We start from the raw sequence: 21,400 nt of genomic DNA, 5'->3' as shown, positions 1-21,400 counted from the left end.
GTTCTTGAACCTGGTAGTTGGTGCGAGTCCTGAGGCTCTTGAACCTTCTACCTGATGGCGGCAGTGAGAAAATAGCATGATCTGTGTTGTGGGGATCTCTGATGATGGATGCTGCTTTTTTCTAACAGTGTTTCATGTAGATGCAGTCAATGTTTGAGAGGGCTTTACCTGTCTTGTACTGGGCTGAATCCACTACCTTTTGTAGTGCAAAAGGTAAAGTCCTCACGGACATTATTGGATTAACTGTGGCTTTATTTGGGATTGCAAAATAAGGAATAAACTTTGGGAAATAATCTGAAAATTCTGTTACCCTGTGGCTTTGAATCCAATCCATAAGAGGGCATGGGTCAAGGTGGGTGAAAGACTTGCTGAACTTAGCTACCCATAAAATGAGAAATACTTGTGATGAATTCCAATCCCATGCATTGAATTCAAAGTTAAGATGTCATCAGACACACGTTTTCTCAGATGCTTCTGTAGATTTTGCAAGCATGCTTCATATACGAAGCTGTGACACGTACAGACAGATATGGGTGACATGTACAATCTGATATGTGAGCCAAAGAACGTGGTGGTGGATTATCACTTGCTCAAAGGGGGATGACAAACAGAAAACGGGGAAAGCTGTCTCATTTGTACAATCAGTTCAGCACCAGGTGGATGGTGCTCCCAACCAGGAATTGCTGAGCAGGAGGCAAATTTGATCCTTCCTCCTTTTTCTCAGTGTCAGAGTCTCAGGTGAAACACATGCACGTTACTGAACAATATTCTAGAAGACACTCACATACACAGTGGGACGTTGTCAGTACTCCCCATGAACTGATCATGCTGTGATACTTGGGCATCTAAAGAGCTAAAGACACACCAACTATTGGTTAATGCTCAAACTTGGTAAGGATTTTAAAGAAGCAGCATTGTGTTGATAGGCATCCATTAGCCTCACGAGACCATGGATTTGCGCCTTGGAAGGTTTCCAGGGCGCAGGCCTGGGCAAGGTTGTATGGAAGACCGGCAGTTGCCTATGCTGCAAGTCTCCCCTCTCCACGCCACTGATATTGTCCAAAGGAAGGGCATTAGGACCCATATAGCTTGGCACCGGTGTCGTCGCAGAGCAATGTGTGGTTAAGTGCCTTGCTCAAGGACACAACACGCTGCTTCAGCCAAGGCTCGAAGTAGCTACCTTCAGATCACTAGACGAACACCGTAACCACTTGGCCACACGCCAACACATTGTGTTGATAACATATCTTAGAATATGCCGAGCATTGAAGACTGTAAAGCACAGTCTTAATACTGAGTACTGAGGGGTAATAATTTAATCTGTTGCCAATTTCAGTAGCATGGTGTATAAGATAATGTAGATGGGTGATTGGACAGGACAACACAATACTTCCATGGTTCTCTATAACTGTGACCTGTATGATAGGTTTAAGGTTAAAGTGTCATTCCCCTGTCTTGTATATTTTCTCATTTTGCCGGTCAGGCAAGAGGCTTGGGGTGTTTCTGAAGCTTTGCACCCCACCTGAGCGAGAGTACAGGTACAAATATCCTTATATAAGCAGGGTAGCAGTGTGGAAGTTGTGGTAAGGCAAGGATTAAAGAAAATGCCCAGGCAAGCACAGCCCAGAGCAGTTGTAGTCACACAGGGCCTTTGAAGTGAGACTGCTGAAGACACCTCTGCTTACTCAGAGGTTTAGGCTGGGCTGACAGCAGCATGCGTACTCAAGCCAGTAGGGTGACGCCTTTGTAGTGAGACTTTTCAGAAAGGTCTTCCTAAAGGATAGCGTCCCTTTACAGGGGTGCCAGAGACAGATGAGATAGGAATACAGAAAGATGTGAAGTACTCCCAGCAAGTAAGGGACAATGGATTTACTAAATTCAATGTGTCAGCTTGTAGCTCCTATTGACTTATAAATCTCTCATTGTGAATGGCGATTGATCCTGCAAATAAGGAATTCAAGTATAAACAATTTACCAAATGGTCAATTTCTGTAACCGATATGCCAATTTTGTATAAATATAGCAGTTTTCTGCACAGAGTTCAGAACACTATGGGTGACAGAGGCATGCTGTTCCCCTCGTGCACAAGCAAAATATAAATCTGTTTGAGTCGTACGAGTGCATGTGTTCCACGACCTGTTGTTTAAGTTATTTTTGGAAATTACAGCAGTAGCATTCTTGTACTTTGTGGTATTGAATATTGGTTTTATTGATTAAATATAGTATTAACAATATAACCTGTCAGAATGGAGATGTTTGTGTAATTCTACCATCAACCAGCCACAATATCATGAAGAACCAAATTAGTGGCCATAATTTCTGGGTAACAGGCTTCCACTCAATGCAGTTTTCTGTGGTAGTGGACTGTTTTTTTTTTGGAAAAGTTGATAGTTTCTGTTTCCTTTGCTCCATAAACAACTTTTTTTGTTTTGCGTGAATTTACATAAATACGATGGAACTGACAGTTTCATAAAGTCAGCTAGGCCACACACCTCCATTTTACTGATGGATGAGGTTTGTGTTTTTTCATTTTGGTTCACTCCAAGGATCTCCTTGCCAGGAGCCGAACGGAGGCTGTGGTCAAATCACATGCAGAGAATCAAACATTTGGAAAAGAACGCAAAAGCAAAATGATTGGGGGGAAAAGATACAAGGTGAGTTATGAAGAATCCTAATCGAACCTTAAACTCACTGCACACTGTAAATCTGATGCAATTAGATAGGAGAAAATGAATCTTCAAACAAGAATCCAAGTCCAACAATGGAAGAAAATTAATTGGTGCTGATGTGTAAGTTACCATGACAGGCAACTCAACCAATGCACTGACATTAATTTCCCCACAAAACTCCCTCCCTAATGTTTTTCCCATTATTCCACTGCTGCCTTTGTTACTGACACCTCTAGTCTGCAGTTGCAAGTTCCCAAGATCCCAATAAATATCTGTGAAACGTAGGCCTCGACATACATTTATTTATTTACTGAGATACAGTGTGGAATAGGCCCTTCCCATCCTTTGAGCTGTGCTGCCCCGCAACCCCCGATTTAACCCAAGCCTTACAATGACCAATTAAACTTATCAACCAGTAGATCTTTGGAGTGTTGGAGGAAACTTGAGCACCCGAAGGAAACCCACTCGGTCACGGGCAAGAACATACAAACTCCTTACACATATGCAGCAGATTCATCAAATATTTTTATACGAGATCTTGTCACCTGCCTGAAATTATCTCTATGGAGTCAATATCCATGAGAAATTTGGGATTATGTTGTCATGACCAGATGTAGATTAAATCTCTAAATCAGCTTGAGTTTGGATTACAATCTCAAAACGAACATGCAGAACATTGGCAAGAAACACGCAGTCCCCTCAGAGTGTTAATAATCAGCAATGTAGTTAAGTTGATGTGTATTTTTGTCCACTAAATTTGATCTACATGTGTATATAATCTAACACGATGCGTGTACACATGATAACAAACAGATCATTGCAAAGATATTTATTTATAATTTTAAATTTCAAGTCAGCATTTGCTCATAAATAGCATTCAGGTGTTGAATACACTATAAAAATGCAATTGATATGATTTATTTATAGAAACAAAATAATAAAATATTAAATCAGAACAGCAGTAAAATGGATTTATAAACTAAGGTTACCATTTTTCTGTCATTGGAAGGCAAGGGGCAAGTAACAAAAAAAGAGAAAATCTCCGAGAAAACAGACAAACTGAGAACTGGATGACAACGAAACACATACATTCACACATTCATCCTCATCAATAACTCTAAACTCTCTAAGCGGAGGACTCATTGGATTGTATTCTGCCTCTGACACTGACTTCAATGGAATTCATTAAAAGTAGACGTCACCTGACACTGCCATCAGTTCTTGTTAACTCTACAAACCAAGCAGTAATGTCTAGCATTGACATCTGAAAAAAGCCAAGCAATACTAGATTTTTTATCGCAATAATTTTTTTTATATCAGTAGATAAATAATTTAACAGAAGAGTGAGTGACACACATTTATGCAATTTCTGAATGTCACAAACAAAAACAAAATCGAGACAAAACACATTTAAAGGCCACTTCTATTAAATGTTAAGAATTTTCATAATTTCTCCAGAGTTTATCATATTTCTGTTAAAGGAATCAACATTTTATTAGGCATGTGTATCATTTTCACTTGCACAGATGCCTAAATGAATCAAGTAGAGAAAACTCAGCAGTACTTCAATAAAAATCTACTCGGCCATGGGAGCTCATTTAAAAAAAAACCTTTGGAAGAGGCATTTGCTCGGAAAGATTCACTCCTCTAGTTACTAAAGTGAAAAGAGTGACAGTTTATATTAAGCAGAAACAATTTAGATTGGAGTTGCGGGACTAGCTCTTTCCCAAGCCAGTACTGTAATTGAATCAACATTGGATTATGATGTTTCAAATCAAAGTATCCACACCCACTGCCCTTAATTTCTATAATAAATTAGTGCTCTTCAAAACTAAAACTAAATTAAGTAGAATTTTAAGGTTACAAGTTCATTTTACCATAGCTGTCAATTCAATTAATGAGTCACTAGTTTCAAAAACATGTAAAAAAAAACAATGCGTATTTATAATTGCATGGCATCAAATCAACAGGATCTATTTGATGACAAGATTATTTCACATCAAGAACCACTCCTAATAAGCAGTTGCAATCAAATACATTCCCTTGGATACATGTACTTGGATATTCCAAGTACATGATACATTCAATAATCATTAAAAAAGATGTACCACAATTATATTCATCTTCTGAAGGACTCCTCTCTGATATTACATCACAGCACACCCTGGATTATCATTCCCAGCATGGCTCTGGAAACAAAATGGAGAGTTTTCATTCAGTATACATGTTAGATTCAGTGAAGGTTAAGAACTTTTTTGGTCTTCAGCTGGTAATAATGTTACCTAACATGCAATACTGCAGACCAATAGATATTAGGTTCAACAGCTGGATTCACTGAGTCAGCTGATCTCAGTTGCAGTGTAACTAAGGTGTCCATTAATTCCAGTACCACTGATTAGTGAGGGCAGAAGGTTGTGGAAATCACTTTGGTACCCCCTGGTGGAAGTATGTAAAGTACCCATAACTCCACATTGACTCTTTCCCTCACAGAGCTAAAAAGATGTGGATCTCATATGGGTGAAATCTGCGCGCATGGATCACATTACACAGGAGCAAATAAGCATGATAAAATCAAATTTTATCTGTTAATTTTATTTAACTTTAAAAAGTATCACTATTATCCCTACCTGCATTAAACCCGGATTCCTCATTCCGTACAACTTTGAATTGCCTTATTTTAATTAAATTAATTTATCCTTTTATCAGTTTAAAATTACATGTTTTTATATCTACTATGTTGGAACTGCAATGTTGATTTGTGATCAAACTAAAATTAGTAATCTTTCAGATTTATGAATCCTTAAAATTACTTACCTCCGGGGAATTTACCATAAACTTATTTTCAATCATAGTCATAGTCATACTTTATCGATCCTGGGAGAAATTGGTTTTCGTTACAGTTGCACCATAAATAATTAAATAGTAATATGTAAATTATGCCAGTAAATTATGAAATAAGTCCAGGACCAGCCTATTGGCTCAGGGTGTCTGACCCTCCAAGGGAGGAATTGTAAAGTTTGATGGCCACAGGCAGGAATGACTTCCTATGACGCTCTGTGCTGCATCTCGGGGGAATGAGTCTCTGACTGAATGTACTCCTGTGCCCAACCAGTACATTATGTAGTGGATGGGAGACATTGTCCAAGATGGCATGCAACTTGGACAGCATCCTCTTTTCAGACACCACCGTCAGAGAGTCCAGTTCCATCCCCACAACATCACTGGCCTTACGAATGAGTTTGTTGATTCTGTTGGTGTCTGCTACCCTCAGCCTGCTGCCCCAGCACACAACACATGCCCCTTCTACTGAAATAAGCACCATACTTTAATTAATACAGACTGTGATTTCACCAGATTAAGATTACTCCATTATAATTTAGAGAAGCATTTTTATCCAAATTAACATACAAAAATTATGTTTATCTATTTTCCTATCTAATGCAATTTATTGCCATTTATACAGTAAAAGTAACTGCAAAAATCACTTAAGTAACAACTTGTCACATGCAAGCTGGTCAGCAATTTGCTTAAATAACTTAATAACAAAAATTGCAACTTGGTAGATATATGGAATTCTAAGTACATTTAGATGTTAAATATTTCTCTTTTCACATCTTTTGTGTCACATTAGGAAAATGATACGAGGAGACACGGTTTCAAGGTAAATTTCTATGGGATCTAATGATGGGACAACTATGCAAGGAGAGAATATTTTTGCAACAGCAACTATGGACTAATTACTGTCTCGAATGTTCACAATAACAACAACCTGTGACTGAATCAGCAAGAGCATCTATTTTTATGGAGGTCATTATAATGACATTAGAAACTGGCAAAGTAGACCTTTGAACCTGCTTCAGCATTCAATGAGAATGTGGTAGATGTGCTACCTCTCTGCTATTTTGCTGTACCATCTAGGCTTAATACCCTTTATGTCCAGAACTCATTCGATCTCTATCAGCCATTGTGCTCCACACCGAGGATTGCAAAGATTCACTATTCGTTGAGTGAAAAAAAATTTCCTCTCATCTGACACTTAACATTTTTCCTCTTACTCTGAAAGTATAACCTGTAGCTCTAGATGTCTCAGCAAGGGAAACATCCACCCAGTCAAGCACTGTAATCTTAAATTTCAATAAGATCTGTTATCATTCTTTTAAATTTCAGAAAATGGAGCCATCATTCACTGAATTTTATTTGTATATTCTTTCTTAGATAAGAGTACACCTGGGGTATTGTGAACAATCTTCGTCTCCTTATCATAGCTTTATACAAGTGCAATAATGTATCCTCACTCCTACATTCAAATACATTCATCATAAGTATAAGTATTTGCCATTCTTATCCCTCAATGGACCTGCAATGCTGACTTTCAGTGACCTGTCTACAAGGGCACCCAAGTCCCTTTGAACCAGCAACACCACCCAATTCTCTAATTCCTTAAAAACTACTTTATTTTTCTGTACTGTGCATGAAAGTGGATGGTCTCAAATTTTTCATCTGTCATTTTCTAATCTAACTCAGTCTGTCTCTCATCTTGAAGCCGCTTTACATCACACACAGTCCTACCCTGGAATCGCCAGCAAACATAGAAATGTGATATCTGGTACCATGTGAGTGACATCGACCCCAGGGGGCAGTGGGAGTTTCTATGGAATTGAGAAAGATAAAGGGGGTGGTGGGGGTCACTCAGTAACAAGGGAAGTGTCTGAGGTATTACAGGCTTAATTTAAGAAACAAATTACCTATTTTTAGCTTTCGATCCTCAGTGCCTCATAATTGATTACAATGATCACGGAATCACCTTGTCTCTTGCTAACCCACCGTTCTCTTAGACTTTGCTCAAAGCATGTTATCATTGTTGAAAAGCAATGTGACACTTCTGTATCTGGCATATCATGAGAAATCTGGTCTGAAGAGATCATGTTATTTCCAGGCCCAAATCACACATTATTGTTGTTTACTTCTGTAGTACAGCATAAGCTAGTACAATTCCCATACTCTAATCACGCATTGATGCAATTCCTGTGAACTAGGGTGTAGCGTTCAATGGGGTAAAATTCAGAATCTGCCCTTTCAATTGGTCTTGGACACATTTCTCTAATCCACAGGCAAACCAAAATATCTCGGCCCAGGTCGAGAGTCAGGATGAGCTAGGATGCCGTTATAACTTTCGCCCATTTTTGATCGCAGCACTTGAGGTTAGATAGATGATTGACTGTGGTCATAATCCATAACAAACATGGCAGAAACAGACCAAACAAAAAAGTAGACCATATAGTGTGGAGCAGGGGTCCCCAACCGTTTTTGCACCGCGGACCGGTTTAATATTGACAATATTCTTGCAGACCAGCCAACGGGGGGTGGGGAGGTGTTCAAGTAGGGTTGCCAACTTTCTCACTCCCAAATAAGGGACAAAAGTAGCAGTCAAATACGGGACACTTGTGATTACCCCGAGAAAGACTACCATGACCATGAAGCCTTGCGCGGGCACCTTCGTGCGCATGCGTGTACGTGCCGATCTTTTTTCTACAAATCGGTTTTGGCTTAATCTTCTTGATTCTGTAAAGTGAAACTACACTGTACATACATCATTTCTACTTTATATAGGCTGTGTATTTATCATATCATTCCTGCTTTTACTCTACGTTAGTGGTATTTTAGGTTTTATGTGTTATTTGGTATGATTTGGTAGGTTATTTCAAGTTTGATAGTGTGTGACAGGGAATGAGGAAAGGTGCAACTGACTCATATCATTTCATATCGTCAAATCATATTGTTTCCTCGCGGCCCGCTAGCACATGCTTTGTGGCCCGGTACCGGTGGTTGGGAACCACTGGTGTGGAGAATCTGATATATGGATTTATACCAGCAGCAGTCGATATGTCTGTTGTGTGAAAATGTTTTTTCAATTGAGGCAATGAAATCATCCAGGCTCCTTGAACATTTGAAGATTAGACACTCTGATAAAGCAAAGAAGAATTTGGCTTATTTCAATCACTTCATGAAAATCCTCAGAAATAGAAAACACTTCAAAGCATGTTTTCCAGCACTTCATAATAAAACAGTGATGGTTTACATGTTTTATACAATATTCATTGCTTATTGCTAAATCTACAATGTCCTATACAATTGGAGAAGTGAATTTGCCAGCAGTAAGGGAGATTATGAGCATGACTTTGCATAAGTCTCAAACCAAATAATTAAAGCAAGTCTGTTAGCGACAACCCTGCTCAAAGTACGAGCAACTTTGCCAGACAATGAATCTTTGCTTCTTGGTTATGTTCACTTCATAAAAGATGAAGGCATTGTTCAGGAGTTGTTATTTGCAAGAGGATTAGAAAAAGATATGAAGGAGAGGTCGATATTTTGGGCTGTCATATTATCTTTTCAAAGAGAAGGCCATTGTGCTCATCAACATTCTTGCTTGTTGAACAGATGGGGTACCATCAATGACAGGACACCCCTGTGGGGTTATTACTTTCTTGAAGAAAAGTTGTACATATTTACTATTTCCTTGTAATTCACAGACAACATCTTGTCATAAAAGTCCCAAGAGATCTGCTGCACAAATCATTAAATACTGTTATCATAGCGGTAAATAAAATCAAGTCCCACGCTCTCAATTCTTGACTATTTTGAGAGCTTTGTATTGAGGATGATGAACAGTTTGATTGCTTGCTGTTGCACAAAGAAGTCAGATAGCTCTCTAAGGGAAACTTTCTGAGAGACTTCCTAAAACAGTGATAAAATTCTTAGACTCAAATGCTTCATTCAGTAATCAACTGAAGAACATTAGACATGACATTGTTTATTTGTCAAATTGTTCGCAAGGTTTAATGAAATCAGTCTTCAAATACAAGGAAGTGATGTGAATTTTATCAAAGTCAAATTAATTGTCTCCACATTTCTGTCCAAGTTAACCCTATTCAAGTACAACATTGGCCAACATTTTCCAATTTTTCAGCCTCTCTGAGTTGGAAGAGAAAGAGAGAATATCAGATGATCTTCAAATATACTGTGGCCACCTGGTGAGCTGCATAAAGACATGTCAGAGAGATTTCAGGATCTTCTCTCAATATAAGTTCCAGATTAGGTAGTGAAGAATTAACAGGAAGGATGGAGGAAGAACTGATCTCACTACAAACTGAATTTGAGCTGGAGCAGTGGTTCAAATAATCATATCAAAAGAGCTGGTTGCAGAAAGAAATCTCTGAATTCTATTCTTCACTATGGAAAAAGGACAAAATGTTCTTTATTGCCTTTCCAACATCATAATTAATGGAGCACAGTCACCCAACTTCTTTCAAAGCAATGAAATAGACTGCAAATTATTGAACATGGAGACCTGAGACTCTTCAATTTCATTCAGCTCGATGTTGAGAAGCTGATATCACTGCCCCAAGCCCATCCACCCCACTGAAAGGTGAAAAAGTAATTAAGTAGTGAATAGTTGGTCTTCAAATGTATGCTCTAAAATTGTTGATGAAAATTATTTTTACTGTAATTAACGAAAATGCTATTTGTAGTTTTAAATAGATTTGAATATTTTTTGTAATTAACCATAACCATATAATTACAGCACGGAAACAGGCCATCTCGGCCCTTCTAGTCCATGCTGAACTCTTACTCTCACCTAGTCCCACTGACCTGCACTCAGCCCATAACCCTCCATTCCTTTCCTGTCCATATATCTATCCAATTTAACTTTAAATGACAACGTCAACCACTTCTGCTGGAAGCTCGTTCCACACTGCCACCACTCTCTGAGTAAAGAAGTTCCCCCTCATGTTACCCCTAAACTTTTTCCCTTTAACTCTCAACTCATGTCCTCTTGTTTGGATCTCCCCCATTCTCAATTGAAAAAGCCTATCCACGTCAACTCTATCTATCCCCCTCATAATTTTAACCACCTCTATCAAGTCCCCCCTCAACCTTCTACGTTCCAAAGAATAAAGACCTAACTTGTTCAACCTTTCTCTGTAACTTAGGAGATGAAACCCAGGCAACATTTTAGTAAACCTCCTCTGTACTCTCTCAATTTTATTGACATCTTTCCTATAATTCGGTGACCAGAACTGTACACTATACTCCAAATTTGGCCTTAGCAATGCCTTATACAATTTCAACATTGCATTCCAAACTCCTATACTCAATGCTCTGATTAATAAGAGCCAGCATACCAAAAGCTTTCTTCACTACCCTATCCACATGAGATTCCACCTTCATGGAACTATGCACCATTATTCCTAGATCCCCCTGTTCTACAGCATTCTTCAATGCCCTACCATTTACCATGTATGTCCTATTTTGATTAGTCCTACCAAAATGTAGCACCTCACATTTTTCAGCATTAAACTCCCATCTGCCATCTTTCAGCCCACTCTTCTAAATGGCCTAAATCTCTCTGCAAGCTTTGAAAACCTACTTCGTTATCCACAACAACACCTATCTTAGTATCATCTACATACTTACTAATCCAATTTACCACCCCATCATCCAGATCATTAATATATATGACAAACAACATTGGATCCAGTACAGATCCCTGAGGCACACCACTACACACTGTCCTCCAATCTGACACACAGTTATCCACGACTTCTCTCTGGCATCTCCCATCCAGCCACTGCTGAATCCATTTTACTACTTCGATATTAATGCCTAACGATTGAACCTTCCTAACTAACCTTCCATGTGGAACCTTGTCAAAGGCCTTACTGAAGTCCATATAGACAACATCCACCGCTTTACACTCGTTAACTTTCTTAGTAACCTCATCAAAAAATTCAATAAGATTTGTCAAACATGACCTTCCATGCACAAATCCATGGTGACTGTTCATAATCAGACCCTGTCTATCCAGATAATTATATATACCACTGTAATTACAGTGGATTCCAGTTAACAGGGCCATCGAGTAATCAGGCAGCCACTTATTTGTGACTACTCTTAAAGAACAAAAACTAATCAAGAAAATAGCCAGGATGCCCTTCATTTAGTTGGGACACTATATGGCTTAATTGGGACAAGAGACTGTTGCTGAACAGTTTCTAACTAGCATCAGTCATGTGCATTTGTGTGTCCATTAGACACTACATCATGCATCGAGCACCAGCTGCATGTGTACAAGAGAGACGGGTTACACTTGAACTACAGGGGGACCAATATCCTTTCAGGGAGGTTTGTTAGTGCTATTGGGGAGGCTTTAAACTAGATTTGCAGGGGGATGGAAACCAGAGTGCCAGAGCTGACAGTGTGGCTGGGGTGAAAATAAATGATATTGAAAGTTTAAGCAAATCCGCTGATAGAAAGGTTGTGAGTGGTGGTAAAAATCTTCTGAGGTGTATATATTTCAATGCTACGAGTATTGCGGGGAAGGCGGATGAGTTGAGGGCGTGGATTGACACATGGAATTATAATGTTGTAGCAATTAGTGAAACTTGGCTACAGGAGGGGCAGGACTGGTAGCTTAATATTCCAGGGTTCCGATGTTTCAGATGTGATCGAGGCAGAGGAATGAAAGGTGGGGGAGTAGCATTGCTTGTTAGGGAAAATATTACAGCAGTGCTCAGGCAGGACAGATTAGAGGGCTCGTCTACTGAGTCCTTATGGGTGGAGCTGAGAAACAGGAAAGGTATGGCCACATTAGTGGGATTGTATTACAGACCACCCAATAGTCAACGAGACTTGGAAGAGCAAATCTGCAGAGAGATAGCAGGCAACTGCAGGAAACAAAGATGTGGTGGTAGGGGATTTTAATTTTCCATACATTGATTAGGACTCCCATACTGTTAGGGGTCTAGATGGTTTAGAGTTTGTAAAATGTGTTCAGGAAAGTTTTCTAAATCAGTATTTAGAGGGACCAACCAGAGGGGATGCAATATTGGATCTCCTGTTAGGTAACGAATTAGGGCAAGTGACAGAAGTCTGTGTAAGGGAGCACTTTGGTTCCAGTGATCATAACACCATTAGTTTCAATTTGATCATGGACAAGGATAGATCTGGTCCTAAGGTTGAGGTTCTGAACTGGAAGAAGGCCAAATTTGAAGAAATGAGAAAGGATCTAAAAAGCGTGGATTGGGACAGGTTGTTCTCTGGCAAAGATGTGATTGGTAGGTGGGAAGCCTTCAAAGGGGAAATTTTGAGAGTGCAGAGTTTGTATGTTCCTGTCAGGATTAAAGGCAAATTGAATAGGAATAAGGAACCTTGGTTCTCAAGGGATATTGCAACTCTGATAAAGAAGAAGAGGGAGTTGTATGAAATGTATAGGAAACAGGGGGTAAATCAGGTGCTTGAGGAGTATACGAAGTGCAAGAAAATACTTAAGAAAGAAATCAGGAGGGCAAAAAGAAGACATGAGGTTGCCTTGGCAGTCAAAGTGAAGGATAATCCAAAGAGCTTTTACAAGTATATTAAGAGCAAAAGGATTGTAAGGGATAAAGTTGGTCCTCTTGAAGATCAGAGTGGTCAGCTTTGTGTGGAACCAAAGGAAATGGGGGAGATCTTAAATAGGTTTTTTTGCGTCTGTATTTACTAAGGAAACTGGCATGAAATCTATGGAATTGAGGGAATCAAGTAGTGAGACCATGGAAACTGTACAGATTGAAAAGGAGGAGGTGCTTGCTGTCTTGAGGAAACTTAAAGTGGATAAATCCCCGGGACCTGACAGAGTGTTCCCTCGGACCTTGAAGGAGACTAGTGTTGAAATTGCGGGGGCCCTGGCAGAAATATTTAAAATGTTGCTGTCTACGGGTGAAGTGCCGGAGGATTGGAGAGTGGCTCATGTTGTTCCGTTGTTTAAAAAAAGATCGAAAAGTAATCCAGGAAACTATAGGCCGGTGAGTTTAACGTCAGTAGTAGGTAAGTTATTGGAGGGAGTACTAAGAGACAGAATCTACAAGCATTTGGATAGACAGGGGCTTATTAGGGAGAGTCAACATGGCTTTGTGCGTGGTAGGTCATGTTTGACCAATCTGTTGGAGTTTTTCGAGGAGGTTACCAGGAAAGTGGATGAAGGGAAGGCAGTGGATATTGTCTACATGGACTTCAGTAGGGCCTTTGACAAGGTCCCGCATGGGAGGTTAGTTAGGAAAATTCAGTCGCTAAGTATACATGGAGAGGTGGTAAATTGGGTTAGACATTGGCTCGATGGAAGAAGCCAGAGAGTGGTAGTAGAGAATTGTTTCTCTGGGTGGAGGCCTGTGACTAGTGGTGTGCCACAGGGATCAGTGCTGGGTCCATTGTTATTTGTCATCTATATCAATGATCTGGATGATAATGTGGTAAATTGGATCAGCAAGTTTGCTGATGATACAAAGATTGGAGGTGTAGTAGACAGCAAGGAAGGTTTTCAGAGCCTGCAGAGGGACTTGGACCAGCTGGAAAAATGGGCTGAAAAATGGCAGATGGAGTTTAATACTGACAAGTGTGAGATATTGCACGTTGGAAGGACAAACCAACATAGAACATACAGGGTTAATGGTAAGGCACTGAGGAGTGCAGTGGAACAGAGGGATCTGGGAATACAGATACAGAATTCCCTAAAAGTGTCGTCACAGGTAGATAGGGTCGTAAAGAGAGCTTTTGGTACATTGGCCTTTATTAATCAAAGTCTTGAGTTTAAGTCAAGAGCTGGAATGTTATGATGAGGTTGTATAAGGCATTGGTGAGGCCGAATCTGGAGTATTGTGTTCAGTTTTGGTCACCAAATTACAGGAAGGATATAAATAAGGTTGAAAGAGTGCAGAGAAGGTTTACAAGGATGTTGCCGGGACTTGAGAAACTCAGTTACAGAGAAAGGTTGAATAGGTTAGGACTTTATTCCCTGGAGCGTAGAAGAATGAGGGGAGATTTGATAGAGGTATATAAAATTATGATGGGTATAGATAGAGTGAATGCAAGCAGGCTTTTTCCACTGAGGCAAGGGGAGAAAAAAACCAGAGGACATGGGTTAAGGGTGAGGGGGGAAAAGTTTAAAGGGAACGTTAGGGGGGCCTTCTTCACACAGAGAGTGGTGGGAGTATGGAATGAGCTGCCAGACGAGGTGGTAAATGCGGGTTCTTTTTTAACATTTAAGAATAAATTGGACAGATACATGGATGGGAGGTGTATGGAGGGATATGGTCCGTGTGCAGGTCAGTGGGACTAGGCAGAAAATGGTTTGGCACAGCCAAGAAGGGCCAAAGGGCCTGTTTCTGTGCTGTAGTTTCTATGGTTCTACGGTTCTATGTGTTTGTGTTCAAGAAGCAGTGATTTTTGTCACTGATAGTAGGCGGGGAATAAGCAGTAGACAATTCAGAATTGTTTTGCTCACTGCAGTCTTAAGTACTCAGGCTTAGAGATGCCAGAAATGAAAATGTAATGATTTAACTACATCAACAAGTTGGGCACTATGATGAATTTGAAGGTATTGACAATCATCTTGAACTTTACAATGAAAATGAAGATTTGGAAGATGCAATCATCAACAGCACTGTATGAAGGCAGTTCATTATCTGTACTGGGCATCCACACTGATTCTGTTCATTTACAATCAAAGAACATGGCTGCATACACTGGATGAACTCCTCCGTGGATTACTATTAGGAACTAATACACTGTTTTATAGTAGTAGAGCTACTAGGACTTGATGTTTCAATCCCTATGGTAGTGGTGTTCTAATTTGTTCTGTATTTCATTTAAACACATAATTTGTTGCTCAAATAAAGGGCAGTTTGTCTTTTTTTTAAATATACCTTCCCACTTCCATTAAACCTCAGCTGATTAGGGTAGCCACTTAATTGGGCCAAAATGTACTGGTCCCATTGTGTCCAAATTAACCAAAATTTGTCACTGCTTTGAACTTACAGTTTTCCTTTTTTCCCCACTGTGCATTGTGATCAACATTCTTTATAGTTTTTCTGTAATGGCCAGAAGGAGGGGGGGGGGTGTGCTAGGGGGTAAGGTCTGGGAGCCAAAGGGACAATAACCCAAAAACCATTGGGAAGCATTGATCTAGTTTATGAATCATCAAACTAATGACGATAGCAAACTCAAATTCCTGCAGTACACCTGAGAAGTACATATTTATTTCCATTCCTAGCTTTTTGTACATAACTAATTCTCAATCTATGTTTGCATACTATTCCTAATACCCCACTCTATTCTAAGCTCATTAACTAAGCTTCCAAGTAGCACCAGTTTCCTTGAATCTATCCCAGCAGCAAGGCCTTTTAAGAAATTCAATGGATTAGACAAATAAATCGATGCTGGCTTCGCTCAATCCTATTTTCCCTATATATTGTTATGACAGCCTTTATTATATATTCCAACATTCTCCCCACTAATGACAATAGCTTAACAGAACTGTGGTTCTCAGAATATTCCTTTTCCTTCCTTTCATAAGTAATGGGGTGATATTTGCTAACCTCCAAACCACAGACACAATTCCAAAATTTAGAGAATTTTGGAACAACCCATGCATCCACAATCTCAACTTTGTGATATGTTGGCTTTCAACCCCATTAACATCTGCAGTATCATTTTTCAGTTACTACTCATTTCCTTCAGTCTCTTAACCTGTATGTTTTAGATGGATAACTATTTATGGCAGTGCTTTTTTTGTAGTAAAATTACCATTTTTAAAATTTATTTGCCAATTCCTGATTCCTCTGTGAAGAACCCGCATTTGCTCTCACTAGTACTGTCCTTCTTATATTTCTATACAAGTTCTAACAGTTCATTTTTAAGCTACTCACCAGTCAATTCTCATATTCTATCTGGATCTCTGATTAGGTCAAATTCTGGGTCCTTTGCTGAATTCTAAAATGTTCCTGTTACTCAGAATTACAATAATTTTAGGCAATTCTGTAAGCTTCCTCCTTTCATTTAACGTCACCTTCAATTAATTTGTGGAATTTTGCTTTGCCATCATGCATTATTTCTTTTAAATGCTTCCCATTGGCTATGGACTGTCATGCAGTTCAATACATCTTCCCAGTCACCCACAACCAACTCTTCCATCATACCAGCACAGTTCCCTTTATTGTGGATGAAGACTTCAGTTTTAGAATGAGCCACATTGGTACATATTGGTACCAGTGACATTGGAAGGAAAAGCAAAGAGGTCCAGAAGACAGAATTTAGAGAGCCAGGCAGAAAGCTGAGAAGCAGGACCACCAGGATATTTTCTGGATTGCTACCTGTGCCACGCACCAGTGAGTGTAGAAACAGGATAATTTGGCAGATAAATGTGTGGCTGAGAAGCTAATACAGGGGGCAGGGCTTCAGGTCCTTGGATCATTGGGATTTCTTCTGGGGGAGGTATGACCTGTACAAAAGGGGTGGGTTGCAGTTGAACCCGAGGGGGCCCAATATTCTTGCAGACAGGTTTGTTAGAGCTGTTGTGGAGGGTTTAAACTAATTTGGCAGGGAGATGGGAACCGGAGTGACGGGACTCAGAATCGGACAGATGGTAAAAAAGTAAAGAAAGCATGCAGTCAGACTGTCAGGAAGGGCAGGCAGATGATAGGACAGAATTGCAGCCAGCAGGGTGAGCATCACTGTATTAGGGAGGCAGAATCAAAAAGGGTAGCAAATACAGTACTCCATGTGTTATATCTAAATGCATGGAGTATAAGAAATAAGGTGGATGATCTTGAAGCACTTTTACAGATTGTCAGGTATGATGTTGTGGCCATCGTTGAATCATGGTTGAAGGATGGTTGTAGTTGGGAGCTGAATATCCAAAGTTACACATTGTGTTGGACAGATAGGAAGGCAGGCAGAGGGAGTGATGTGGCTCTGCTGGTAAAGAATGGCATCAAATCAGTAGAAAGACGTGACATAGGATCATAAGATGTTGAATCCTTGTGGGTTGAGTTTTGAAACTGCAAGGGTAAAAGGACCCTACTGGCAGTTATATACAGGCCTCCCAACAGTAGCTGGGATGTGGACTACAGATTACAATGGGAAATAGAAAAGGCTGTCAAAAGGGCAATGTTATGATGTTATGGTAGATTTTAACATGCACATAGATTGGGAAAATCAGGTTGGTAATGGGTCTCAAGAGAGTGTATTTGTTGAATGCCTATGAGATGGCTTTTTAGAGCAGTTTGTTGTTAAGCCTACTACAGGATCAGTTATACTCAATTAGGTGTTATGTAATGAACCGAAGGCAATTAGGGAGCTTAAGGTAAAGGAACCATTAGAAGACAGTGATCACAATATGATTGAGCTCAACTTGAAATTTGATAAGGAGAAAGTAAAGTCTAATATAGCAGTATTTCAGTGGAATAAAGGAAATTACAGTGGTATGAGAGAGGAGTTAGCCAAAGTAAATTGGAAGGAGATGCTGGCAGGGATGACAGCAGAGCTGCAATGGCAAGTTTCTGGGGAAAATGAGAAAGGTACAGGATAGATGTATTCCAAAAAAACAAAAAAAAAAACTCAAATGGCAAAATAGTATAACTGTGGCTGACAAGTGAGGTCAAAGCTAATGTAAAAACAAAACAGAGGGCAAACAACAAACCAAAATTAGCAGGAAAATAGAGCACTGGGAAGCTTTTAAAAACCTACAGAAAGCAACTAGAAGAATCATTAGGAGGGAGAAGATGAAATACCAAAGCAAGCTAGCAAACAATATCAAGGTAGATAGAAAATAATTTTTCAAGTATATAAAAAAAATAAAAGAAAGGTGAGAGTGGATATAGGACCACTAGAAAATGAGGCCGGAGAAGTAATAACAGGGGACAAGATGACAGATGAAGTAAATGAGTATCTTGCATCAGTCTCCACTGTGGAAGACATTAGCAGTGTGCCAGGTGTTGAAGAGTGTGAGGGAAGAGAAGTGAGTGCAGTTACTATTACAAGGGAGAAGGTGCTCAAGAAACTGAAAGGTGTAAAGGTACTTAAGTCACCCAGATCAGATGAACTGCACCCTAGAGAAGGCATTAATGATCTTTCAAAAATCATTGGACTGTGGCATGGCTCTGGAGGACTCGAAAATTGCAAATTTAAGAAAGGAGGGAGGCAGCAGAAAGGAAATTATACACCAGTCAGCCTGACCTCAATGGTTGGAAAGATGTTGGAGTCAATTGTTAAGGATGACGTTATGGAGAACTTAGTGACACAGGAGAAGATAAGACAAAGTCAGCATGGTTTCCATAAGGGAAAATATTACCTGACGAACCAGTTGGAATTCTTTGAGGATATTACAAGTAGGATAGATAAAGGATATGTCGTATATTTGGATTTTCAGAAGGCCATTGACAAGGTGCCACACATGAGTCTCCCTACCAAGTTAAGAGCCCATGGTAGTACAGAAAAATTACTGGCACGGTTACATCATTGGCTGATTGGTAGGAGGCAGCAAGTGGGAATAAAAGGATCCTTTTCTGGTTGGCTGCCAGTGACTAGTGGTGATGGGAATGCTTCTTTTTATACTGTATATCAATGGTTTAGATGATGGAATAGATAGCTTTGTTGCCAAGTTTGCAGATGATATGAAGATTGGTGAAGGGGCAGGTAGTGTTGAGGAAACAGGTAGGCTGCAGAAGGACTTAGACAGATTGGGAGAATGGGCAAGAAAGTGGCAAATGAAATACAACATTGAAAAAATGTACCATCTTGCACCTTGGTAGAAGAAATAAAAGTGCAAACTATTTCCTAAATGGGGAGAAAATTCAAAAATCTGAGCTGCAAAGGGTCTTAGGAGTCCTTGTGCAGAACATCCTAAAGGTTAACTTGCAGGTTGACTTGGTGCAATGTTAGCATTCATTTTAAGAGGTCTAGAATACAAGAATAGCAATATGATGCTGAGGCTGTATAAGGCATTGGTGAGCCCTCACCTTGAGTATTGTGAACAGCTTTGGGCTCCTCATCTAAGATGTGCTGGCATTGGAGAGGGTTCAGAGGTGGATCACAAGGGTGATTCCAGGAATGAAAGTATTATTATATGAGGAGTATTTGATGGCTCTAGGCCTTTACTTGCTGGAATTTAGAAGGGTGAGGGGGAATCTCATTGATTCTTTTCGAATGTTGAAAGGCCTAGACAGAGCAGATGTGGAAAGGATGTTTCCCATGTTGGGGGAGTCTAGGACAAGAGGGCACAGCCTCAGGATAGAGGGGCATCCATCATCCATTTAAAATAGAGATATGGAGAAATTAATTTAGCCAGAGGGTGCTGAATTTGTGGAATTTGTTACCACAGGCAGCTGTGCAGGCCAGTACGTTGGGTGTATTTAAAGTGGACATGGATAGGTTCCTGATTGGACATGCCATCAACGTTACAGAGAGAAGGCTGGGGAGTGCGGCTGAGAATGGGAGAAAAGGATCAGCCATGGGCTAAATGGCCTAATTCATCTCCTTTGTCTTATAGTTCTCAATCTTTTAATGATGGCCCCTTTTTCCTTTGCGACAACAATTAATCCTTTCTTATTGCACAAAAGAAGTTCTAATATAACCTTTCGTCTGGTTGGTTACTCTCTCTCTATATATATATGAATTTTTAAAGATCTACATACCATGAGTTTATCCACTATCTCTTAATCTGACCTGTTCAGTCCATAAGTGCTCCATGATATCATATTGTCCATTTCACATATAATTGCACTTCTAATTTCTTTACTAATGCCATACCTAACAGTAGAACTCCTATTTGACAATCTTTAAGCCCCTTTTAAAATGTGCCTTTGCCATTTCTAAGTTTGCTCCAAATTGATTTATTTCTATGATTTTCCTAGAGTAGATCACTTCTTACCACTGCATTGACCTCCTCTCTTATTAATAATCCTAAGCATTCCCTTTTATTTTAGCCTTTTCTTTCTAAACATTAACTGCTTTTAAACATTCAGATCCCAGCCTTGGTTATTCTGAAACACATTACTGTAATGGCAATTAGATAACACCATTCACTTTTAATTGGTGCCAGTAATTTAGCTAGCTTGTTATGTATTTTGCAAGCATTTAGAGGTAGCATTGCAAGTTTAGCATTTCTTTCGTACTTTTATCTCATTTGCTGCCTGCCTTTGTTTTTGTTGTTTGTTTATTTTGCTGACGATTCATTTTCTTGATTCCACTTCCTGTTTTGTTTTATTCTTCCTGGATTTCTTTTGAGATTTCCATGCCCCTGCCATATATTACAGTTTAAACCATCCTCACTAGATTTTGTAATCCCCCACTAAAGGATATTGGTCCTGTCCATAGTGAGATGCAACACATTCAATATATACAGGTTCCACTGGCGACCTAAACAGCTCTAAAGCCCTGTCTCCTGCACCATTTCTCTAGCAAAGTCTCTACTTGCTCTTTCCTCCCATTTCTATATTTATCAGTCCTTGGCAGCAGGCAGTAAAATTCACTGACTTTGAGGTCCTAAAAGTTAACACCTTTCAAAGCTCCAGTACAACAGGACCACATCCCTTTCTCTTACCTACACCAATAGTGCAACATGGACCATGATGTTTAACTCTTTGCCTTTAGTTCTCTATATAATCAGCATCTTTTCCATAGATGCTGCCTGGCCTGCTGAGTTCCTCCAGCATTTTGCGTGTTGCTTGGATTTCCAGCATCTGTATATTTTTCTCTTGATTGTGATTGGCTATCCCATTCTAGTTTGTTCACAACTTAAGGACAGAAAAAAAGTTTTGAAGAATACAAAAAAAGAGTTACCCAAATTATGTCAGGGATGAGGGACTTTAGCTAAAAAGTTAGACTGGAGAAGAAGTTGAGGTTGCTTGCTTTGGAGAAAT

The 21,400-nt window shown here is 39.6% G+C and overlaps 1 protein-coding gene across 2 annotated transcripts in view; it reads right to left on the bottom strand.

Annotated features, from left to right (window-relative positions):
- Nucleotides 1-3,093: 3,093 nt before the first annotated feature.
- The window catches only part of LOC134355647 (lamin-L(III)-like), a 109,719-nt gene continuing 91,412 nt past the window's right edge, over nucleotides 3,094-21,400 (bottom strand). Inside the window, exon 10 of one of the 2 annotated variants that reach the window (XM_063065860.1) lies at nucleotides 3,094-4,858. In XM_063065860.1, coding sequence (XP_062921930.1) covers nucleotides 4,817-4,858 — 42 coding nt within the window. In that variant the 3' untranslated portion in view covers nucleotides 3,094-4,816. The remainder of the gene's footprint in view (nucleotides 4,859-21,400) is intronic. The other variant, XM_063065858.1, reaches the window with a different exon arrangement.

The sequence above is a fragment of the Mobula hypostoma genome, chromosome 13, assembly GCF_963921235.1.
Source record: "Mobula hypostoma chromosome 13, sMobHyp1.1, whole genome shotgun sequence".
In the NCBI taxonomy this organism is placed as follows: domain Eukaryota; kingdom Metazoa; phylum Chordata; class Chondrichthyes; order Myliobatiformes; family Myliobatidae; genus Mobula; species Mobula hypostoma.
Note: the sequence above shows the minus strand (reverse complement) of the source record. Positions and strands in the feature narration are given on the sequence as shown.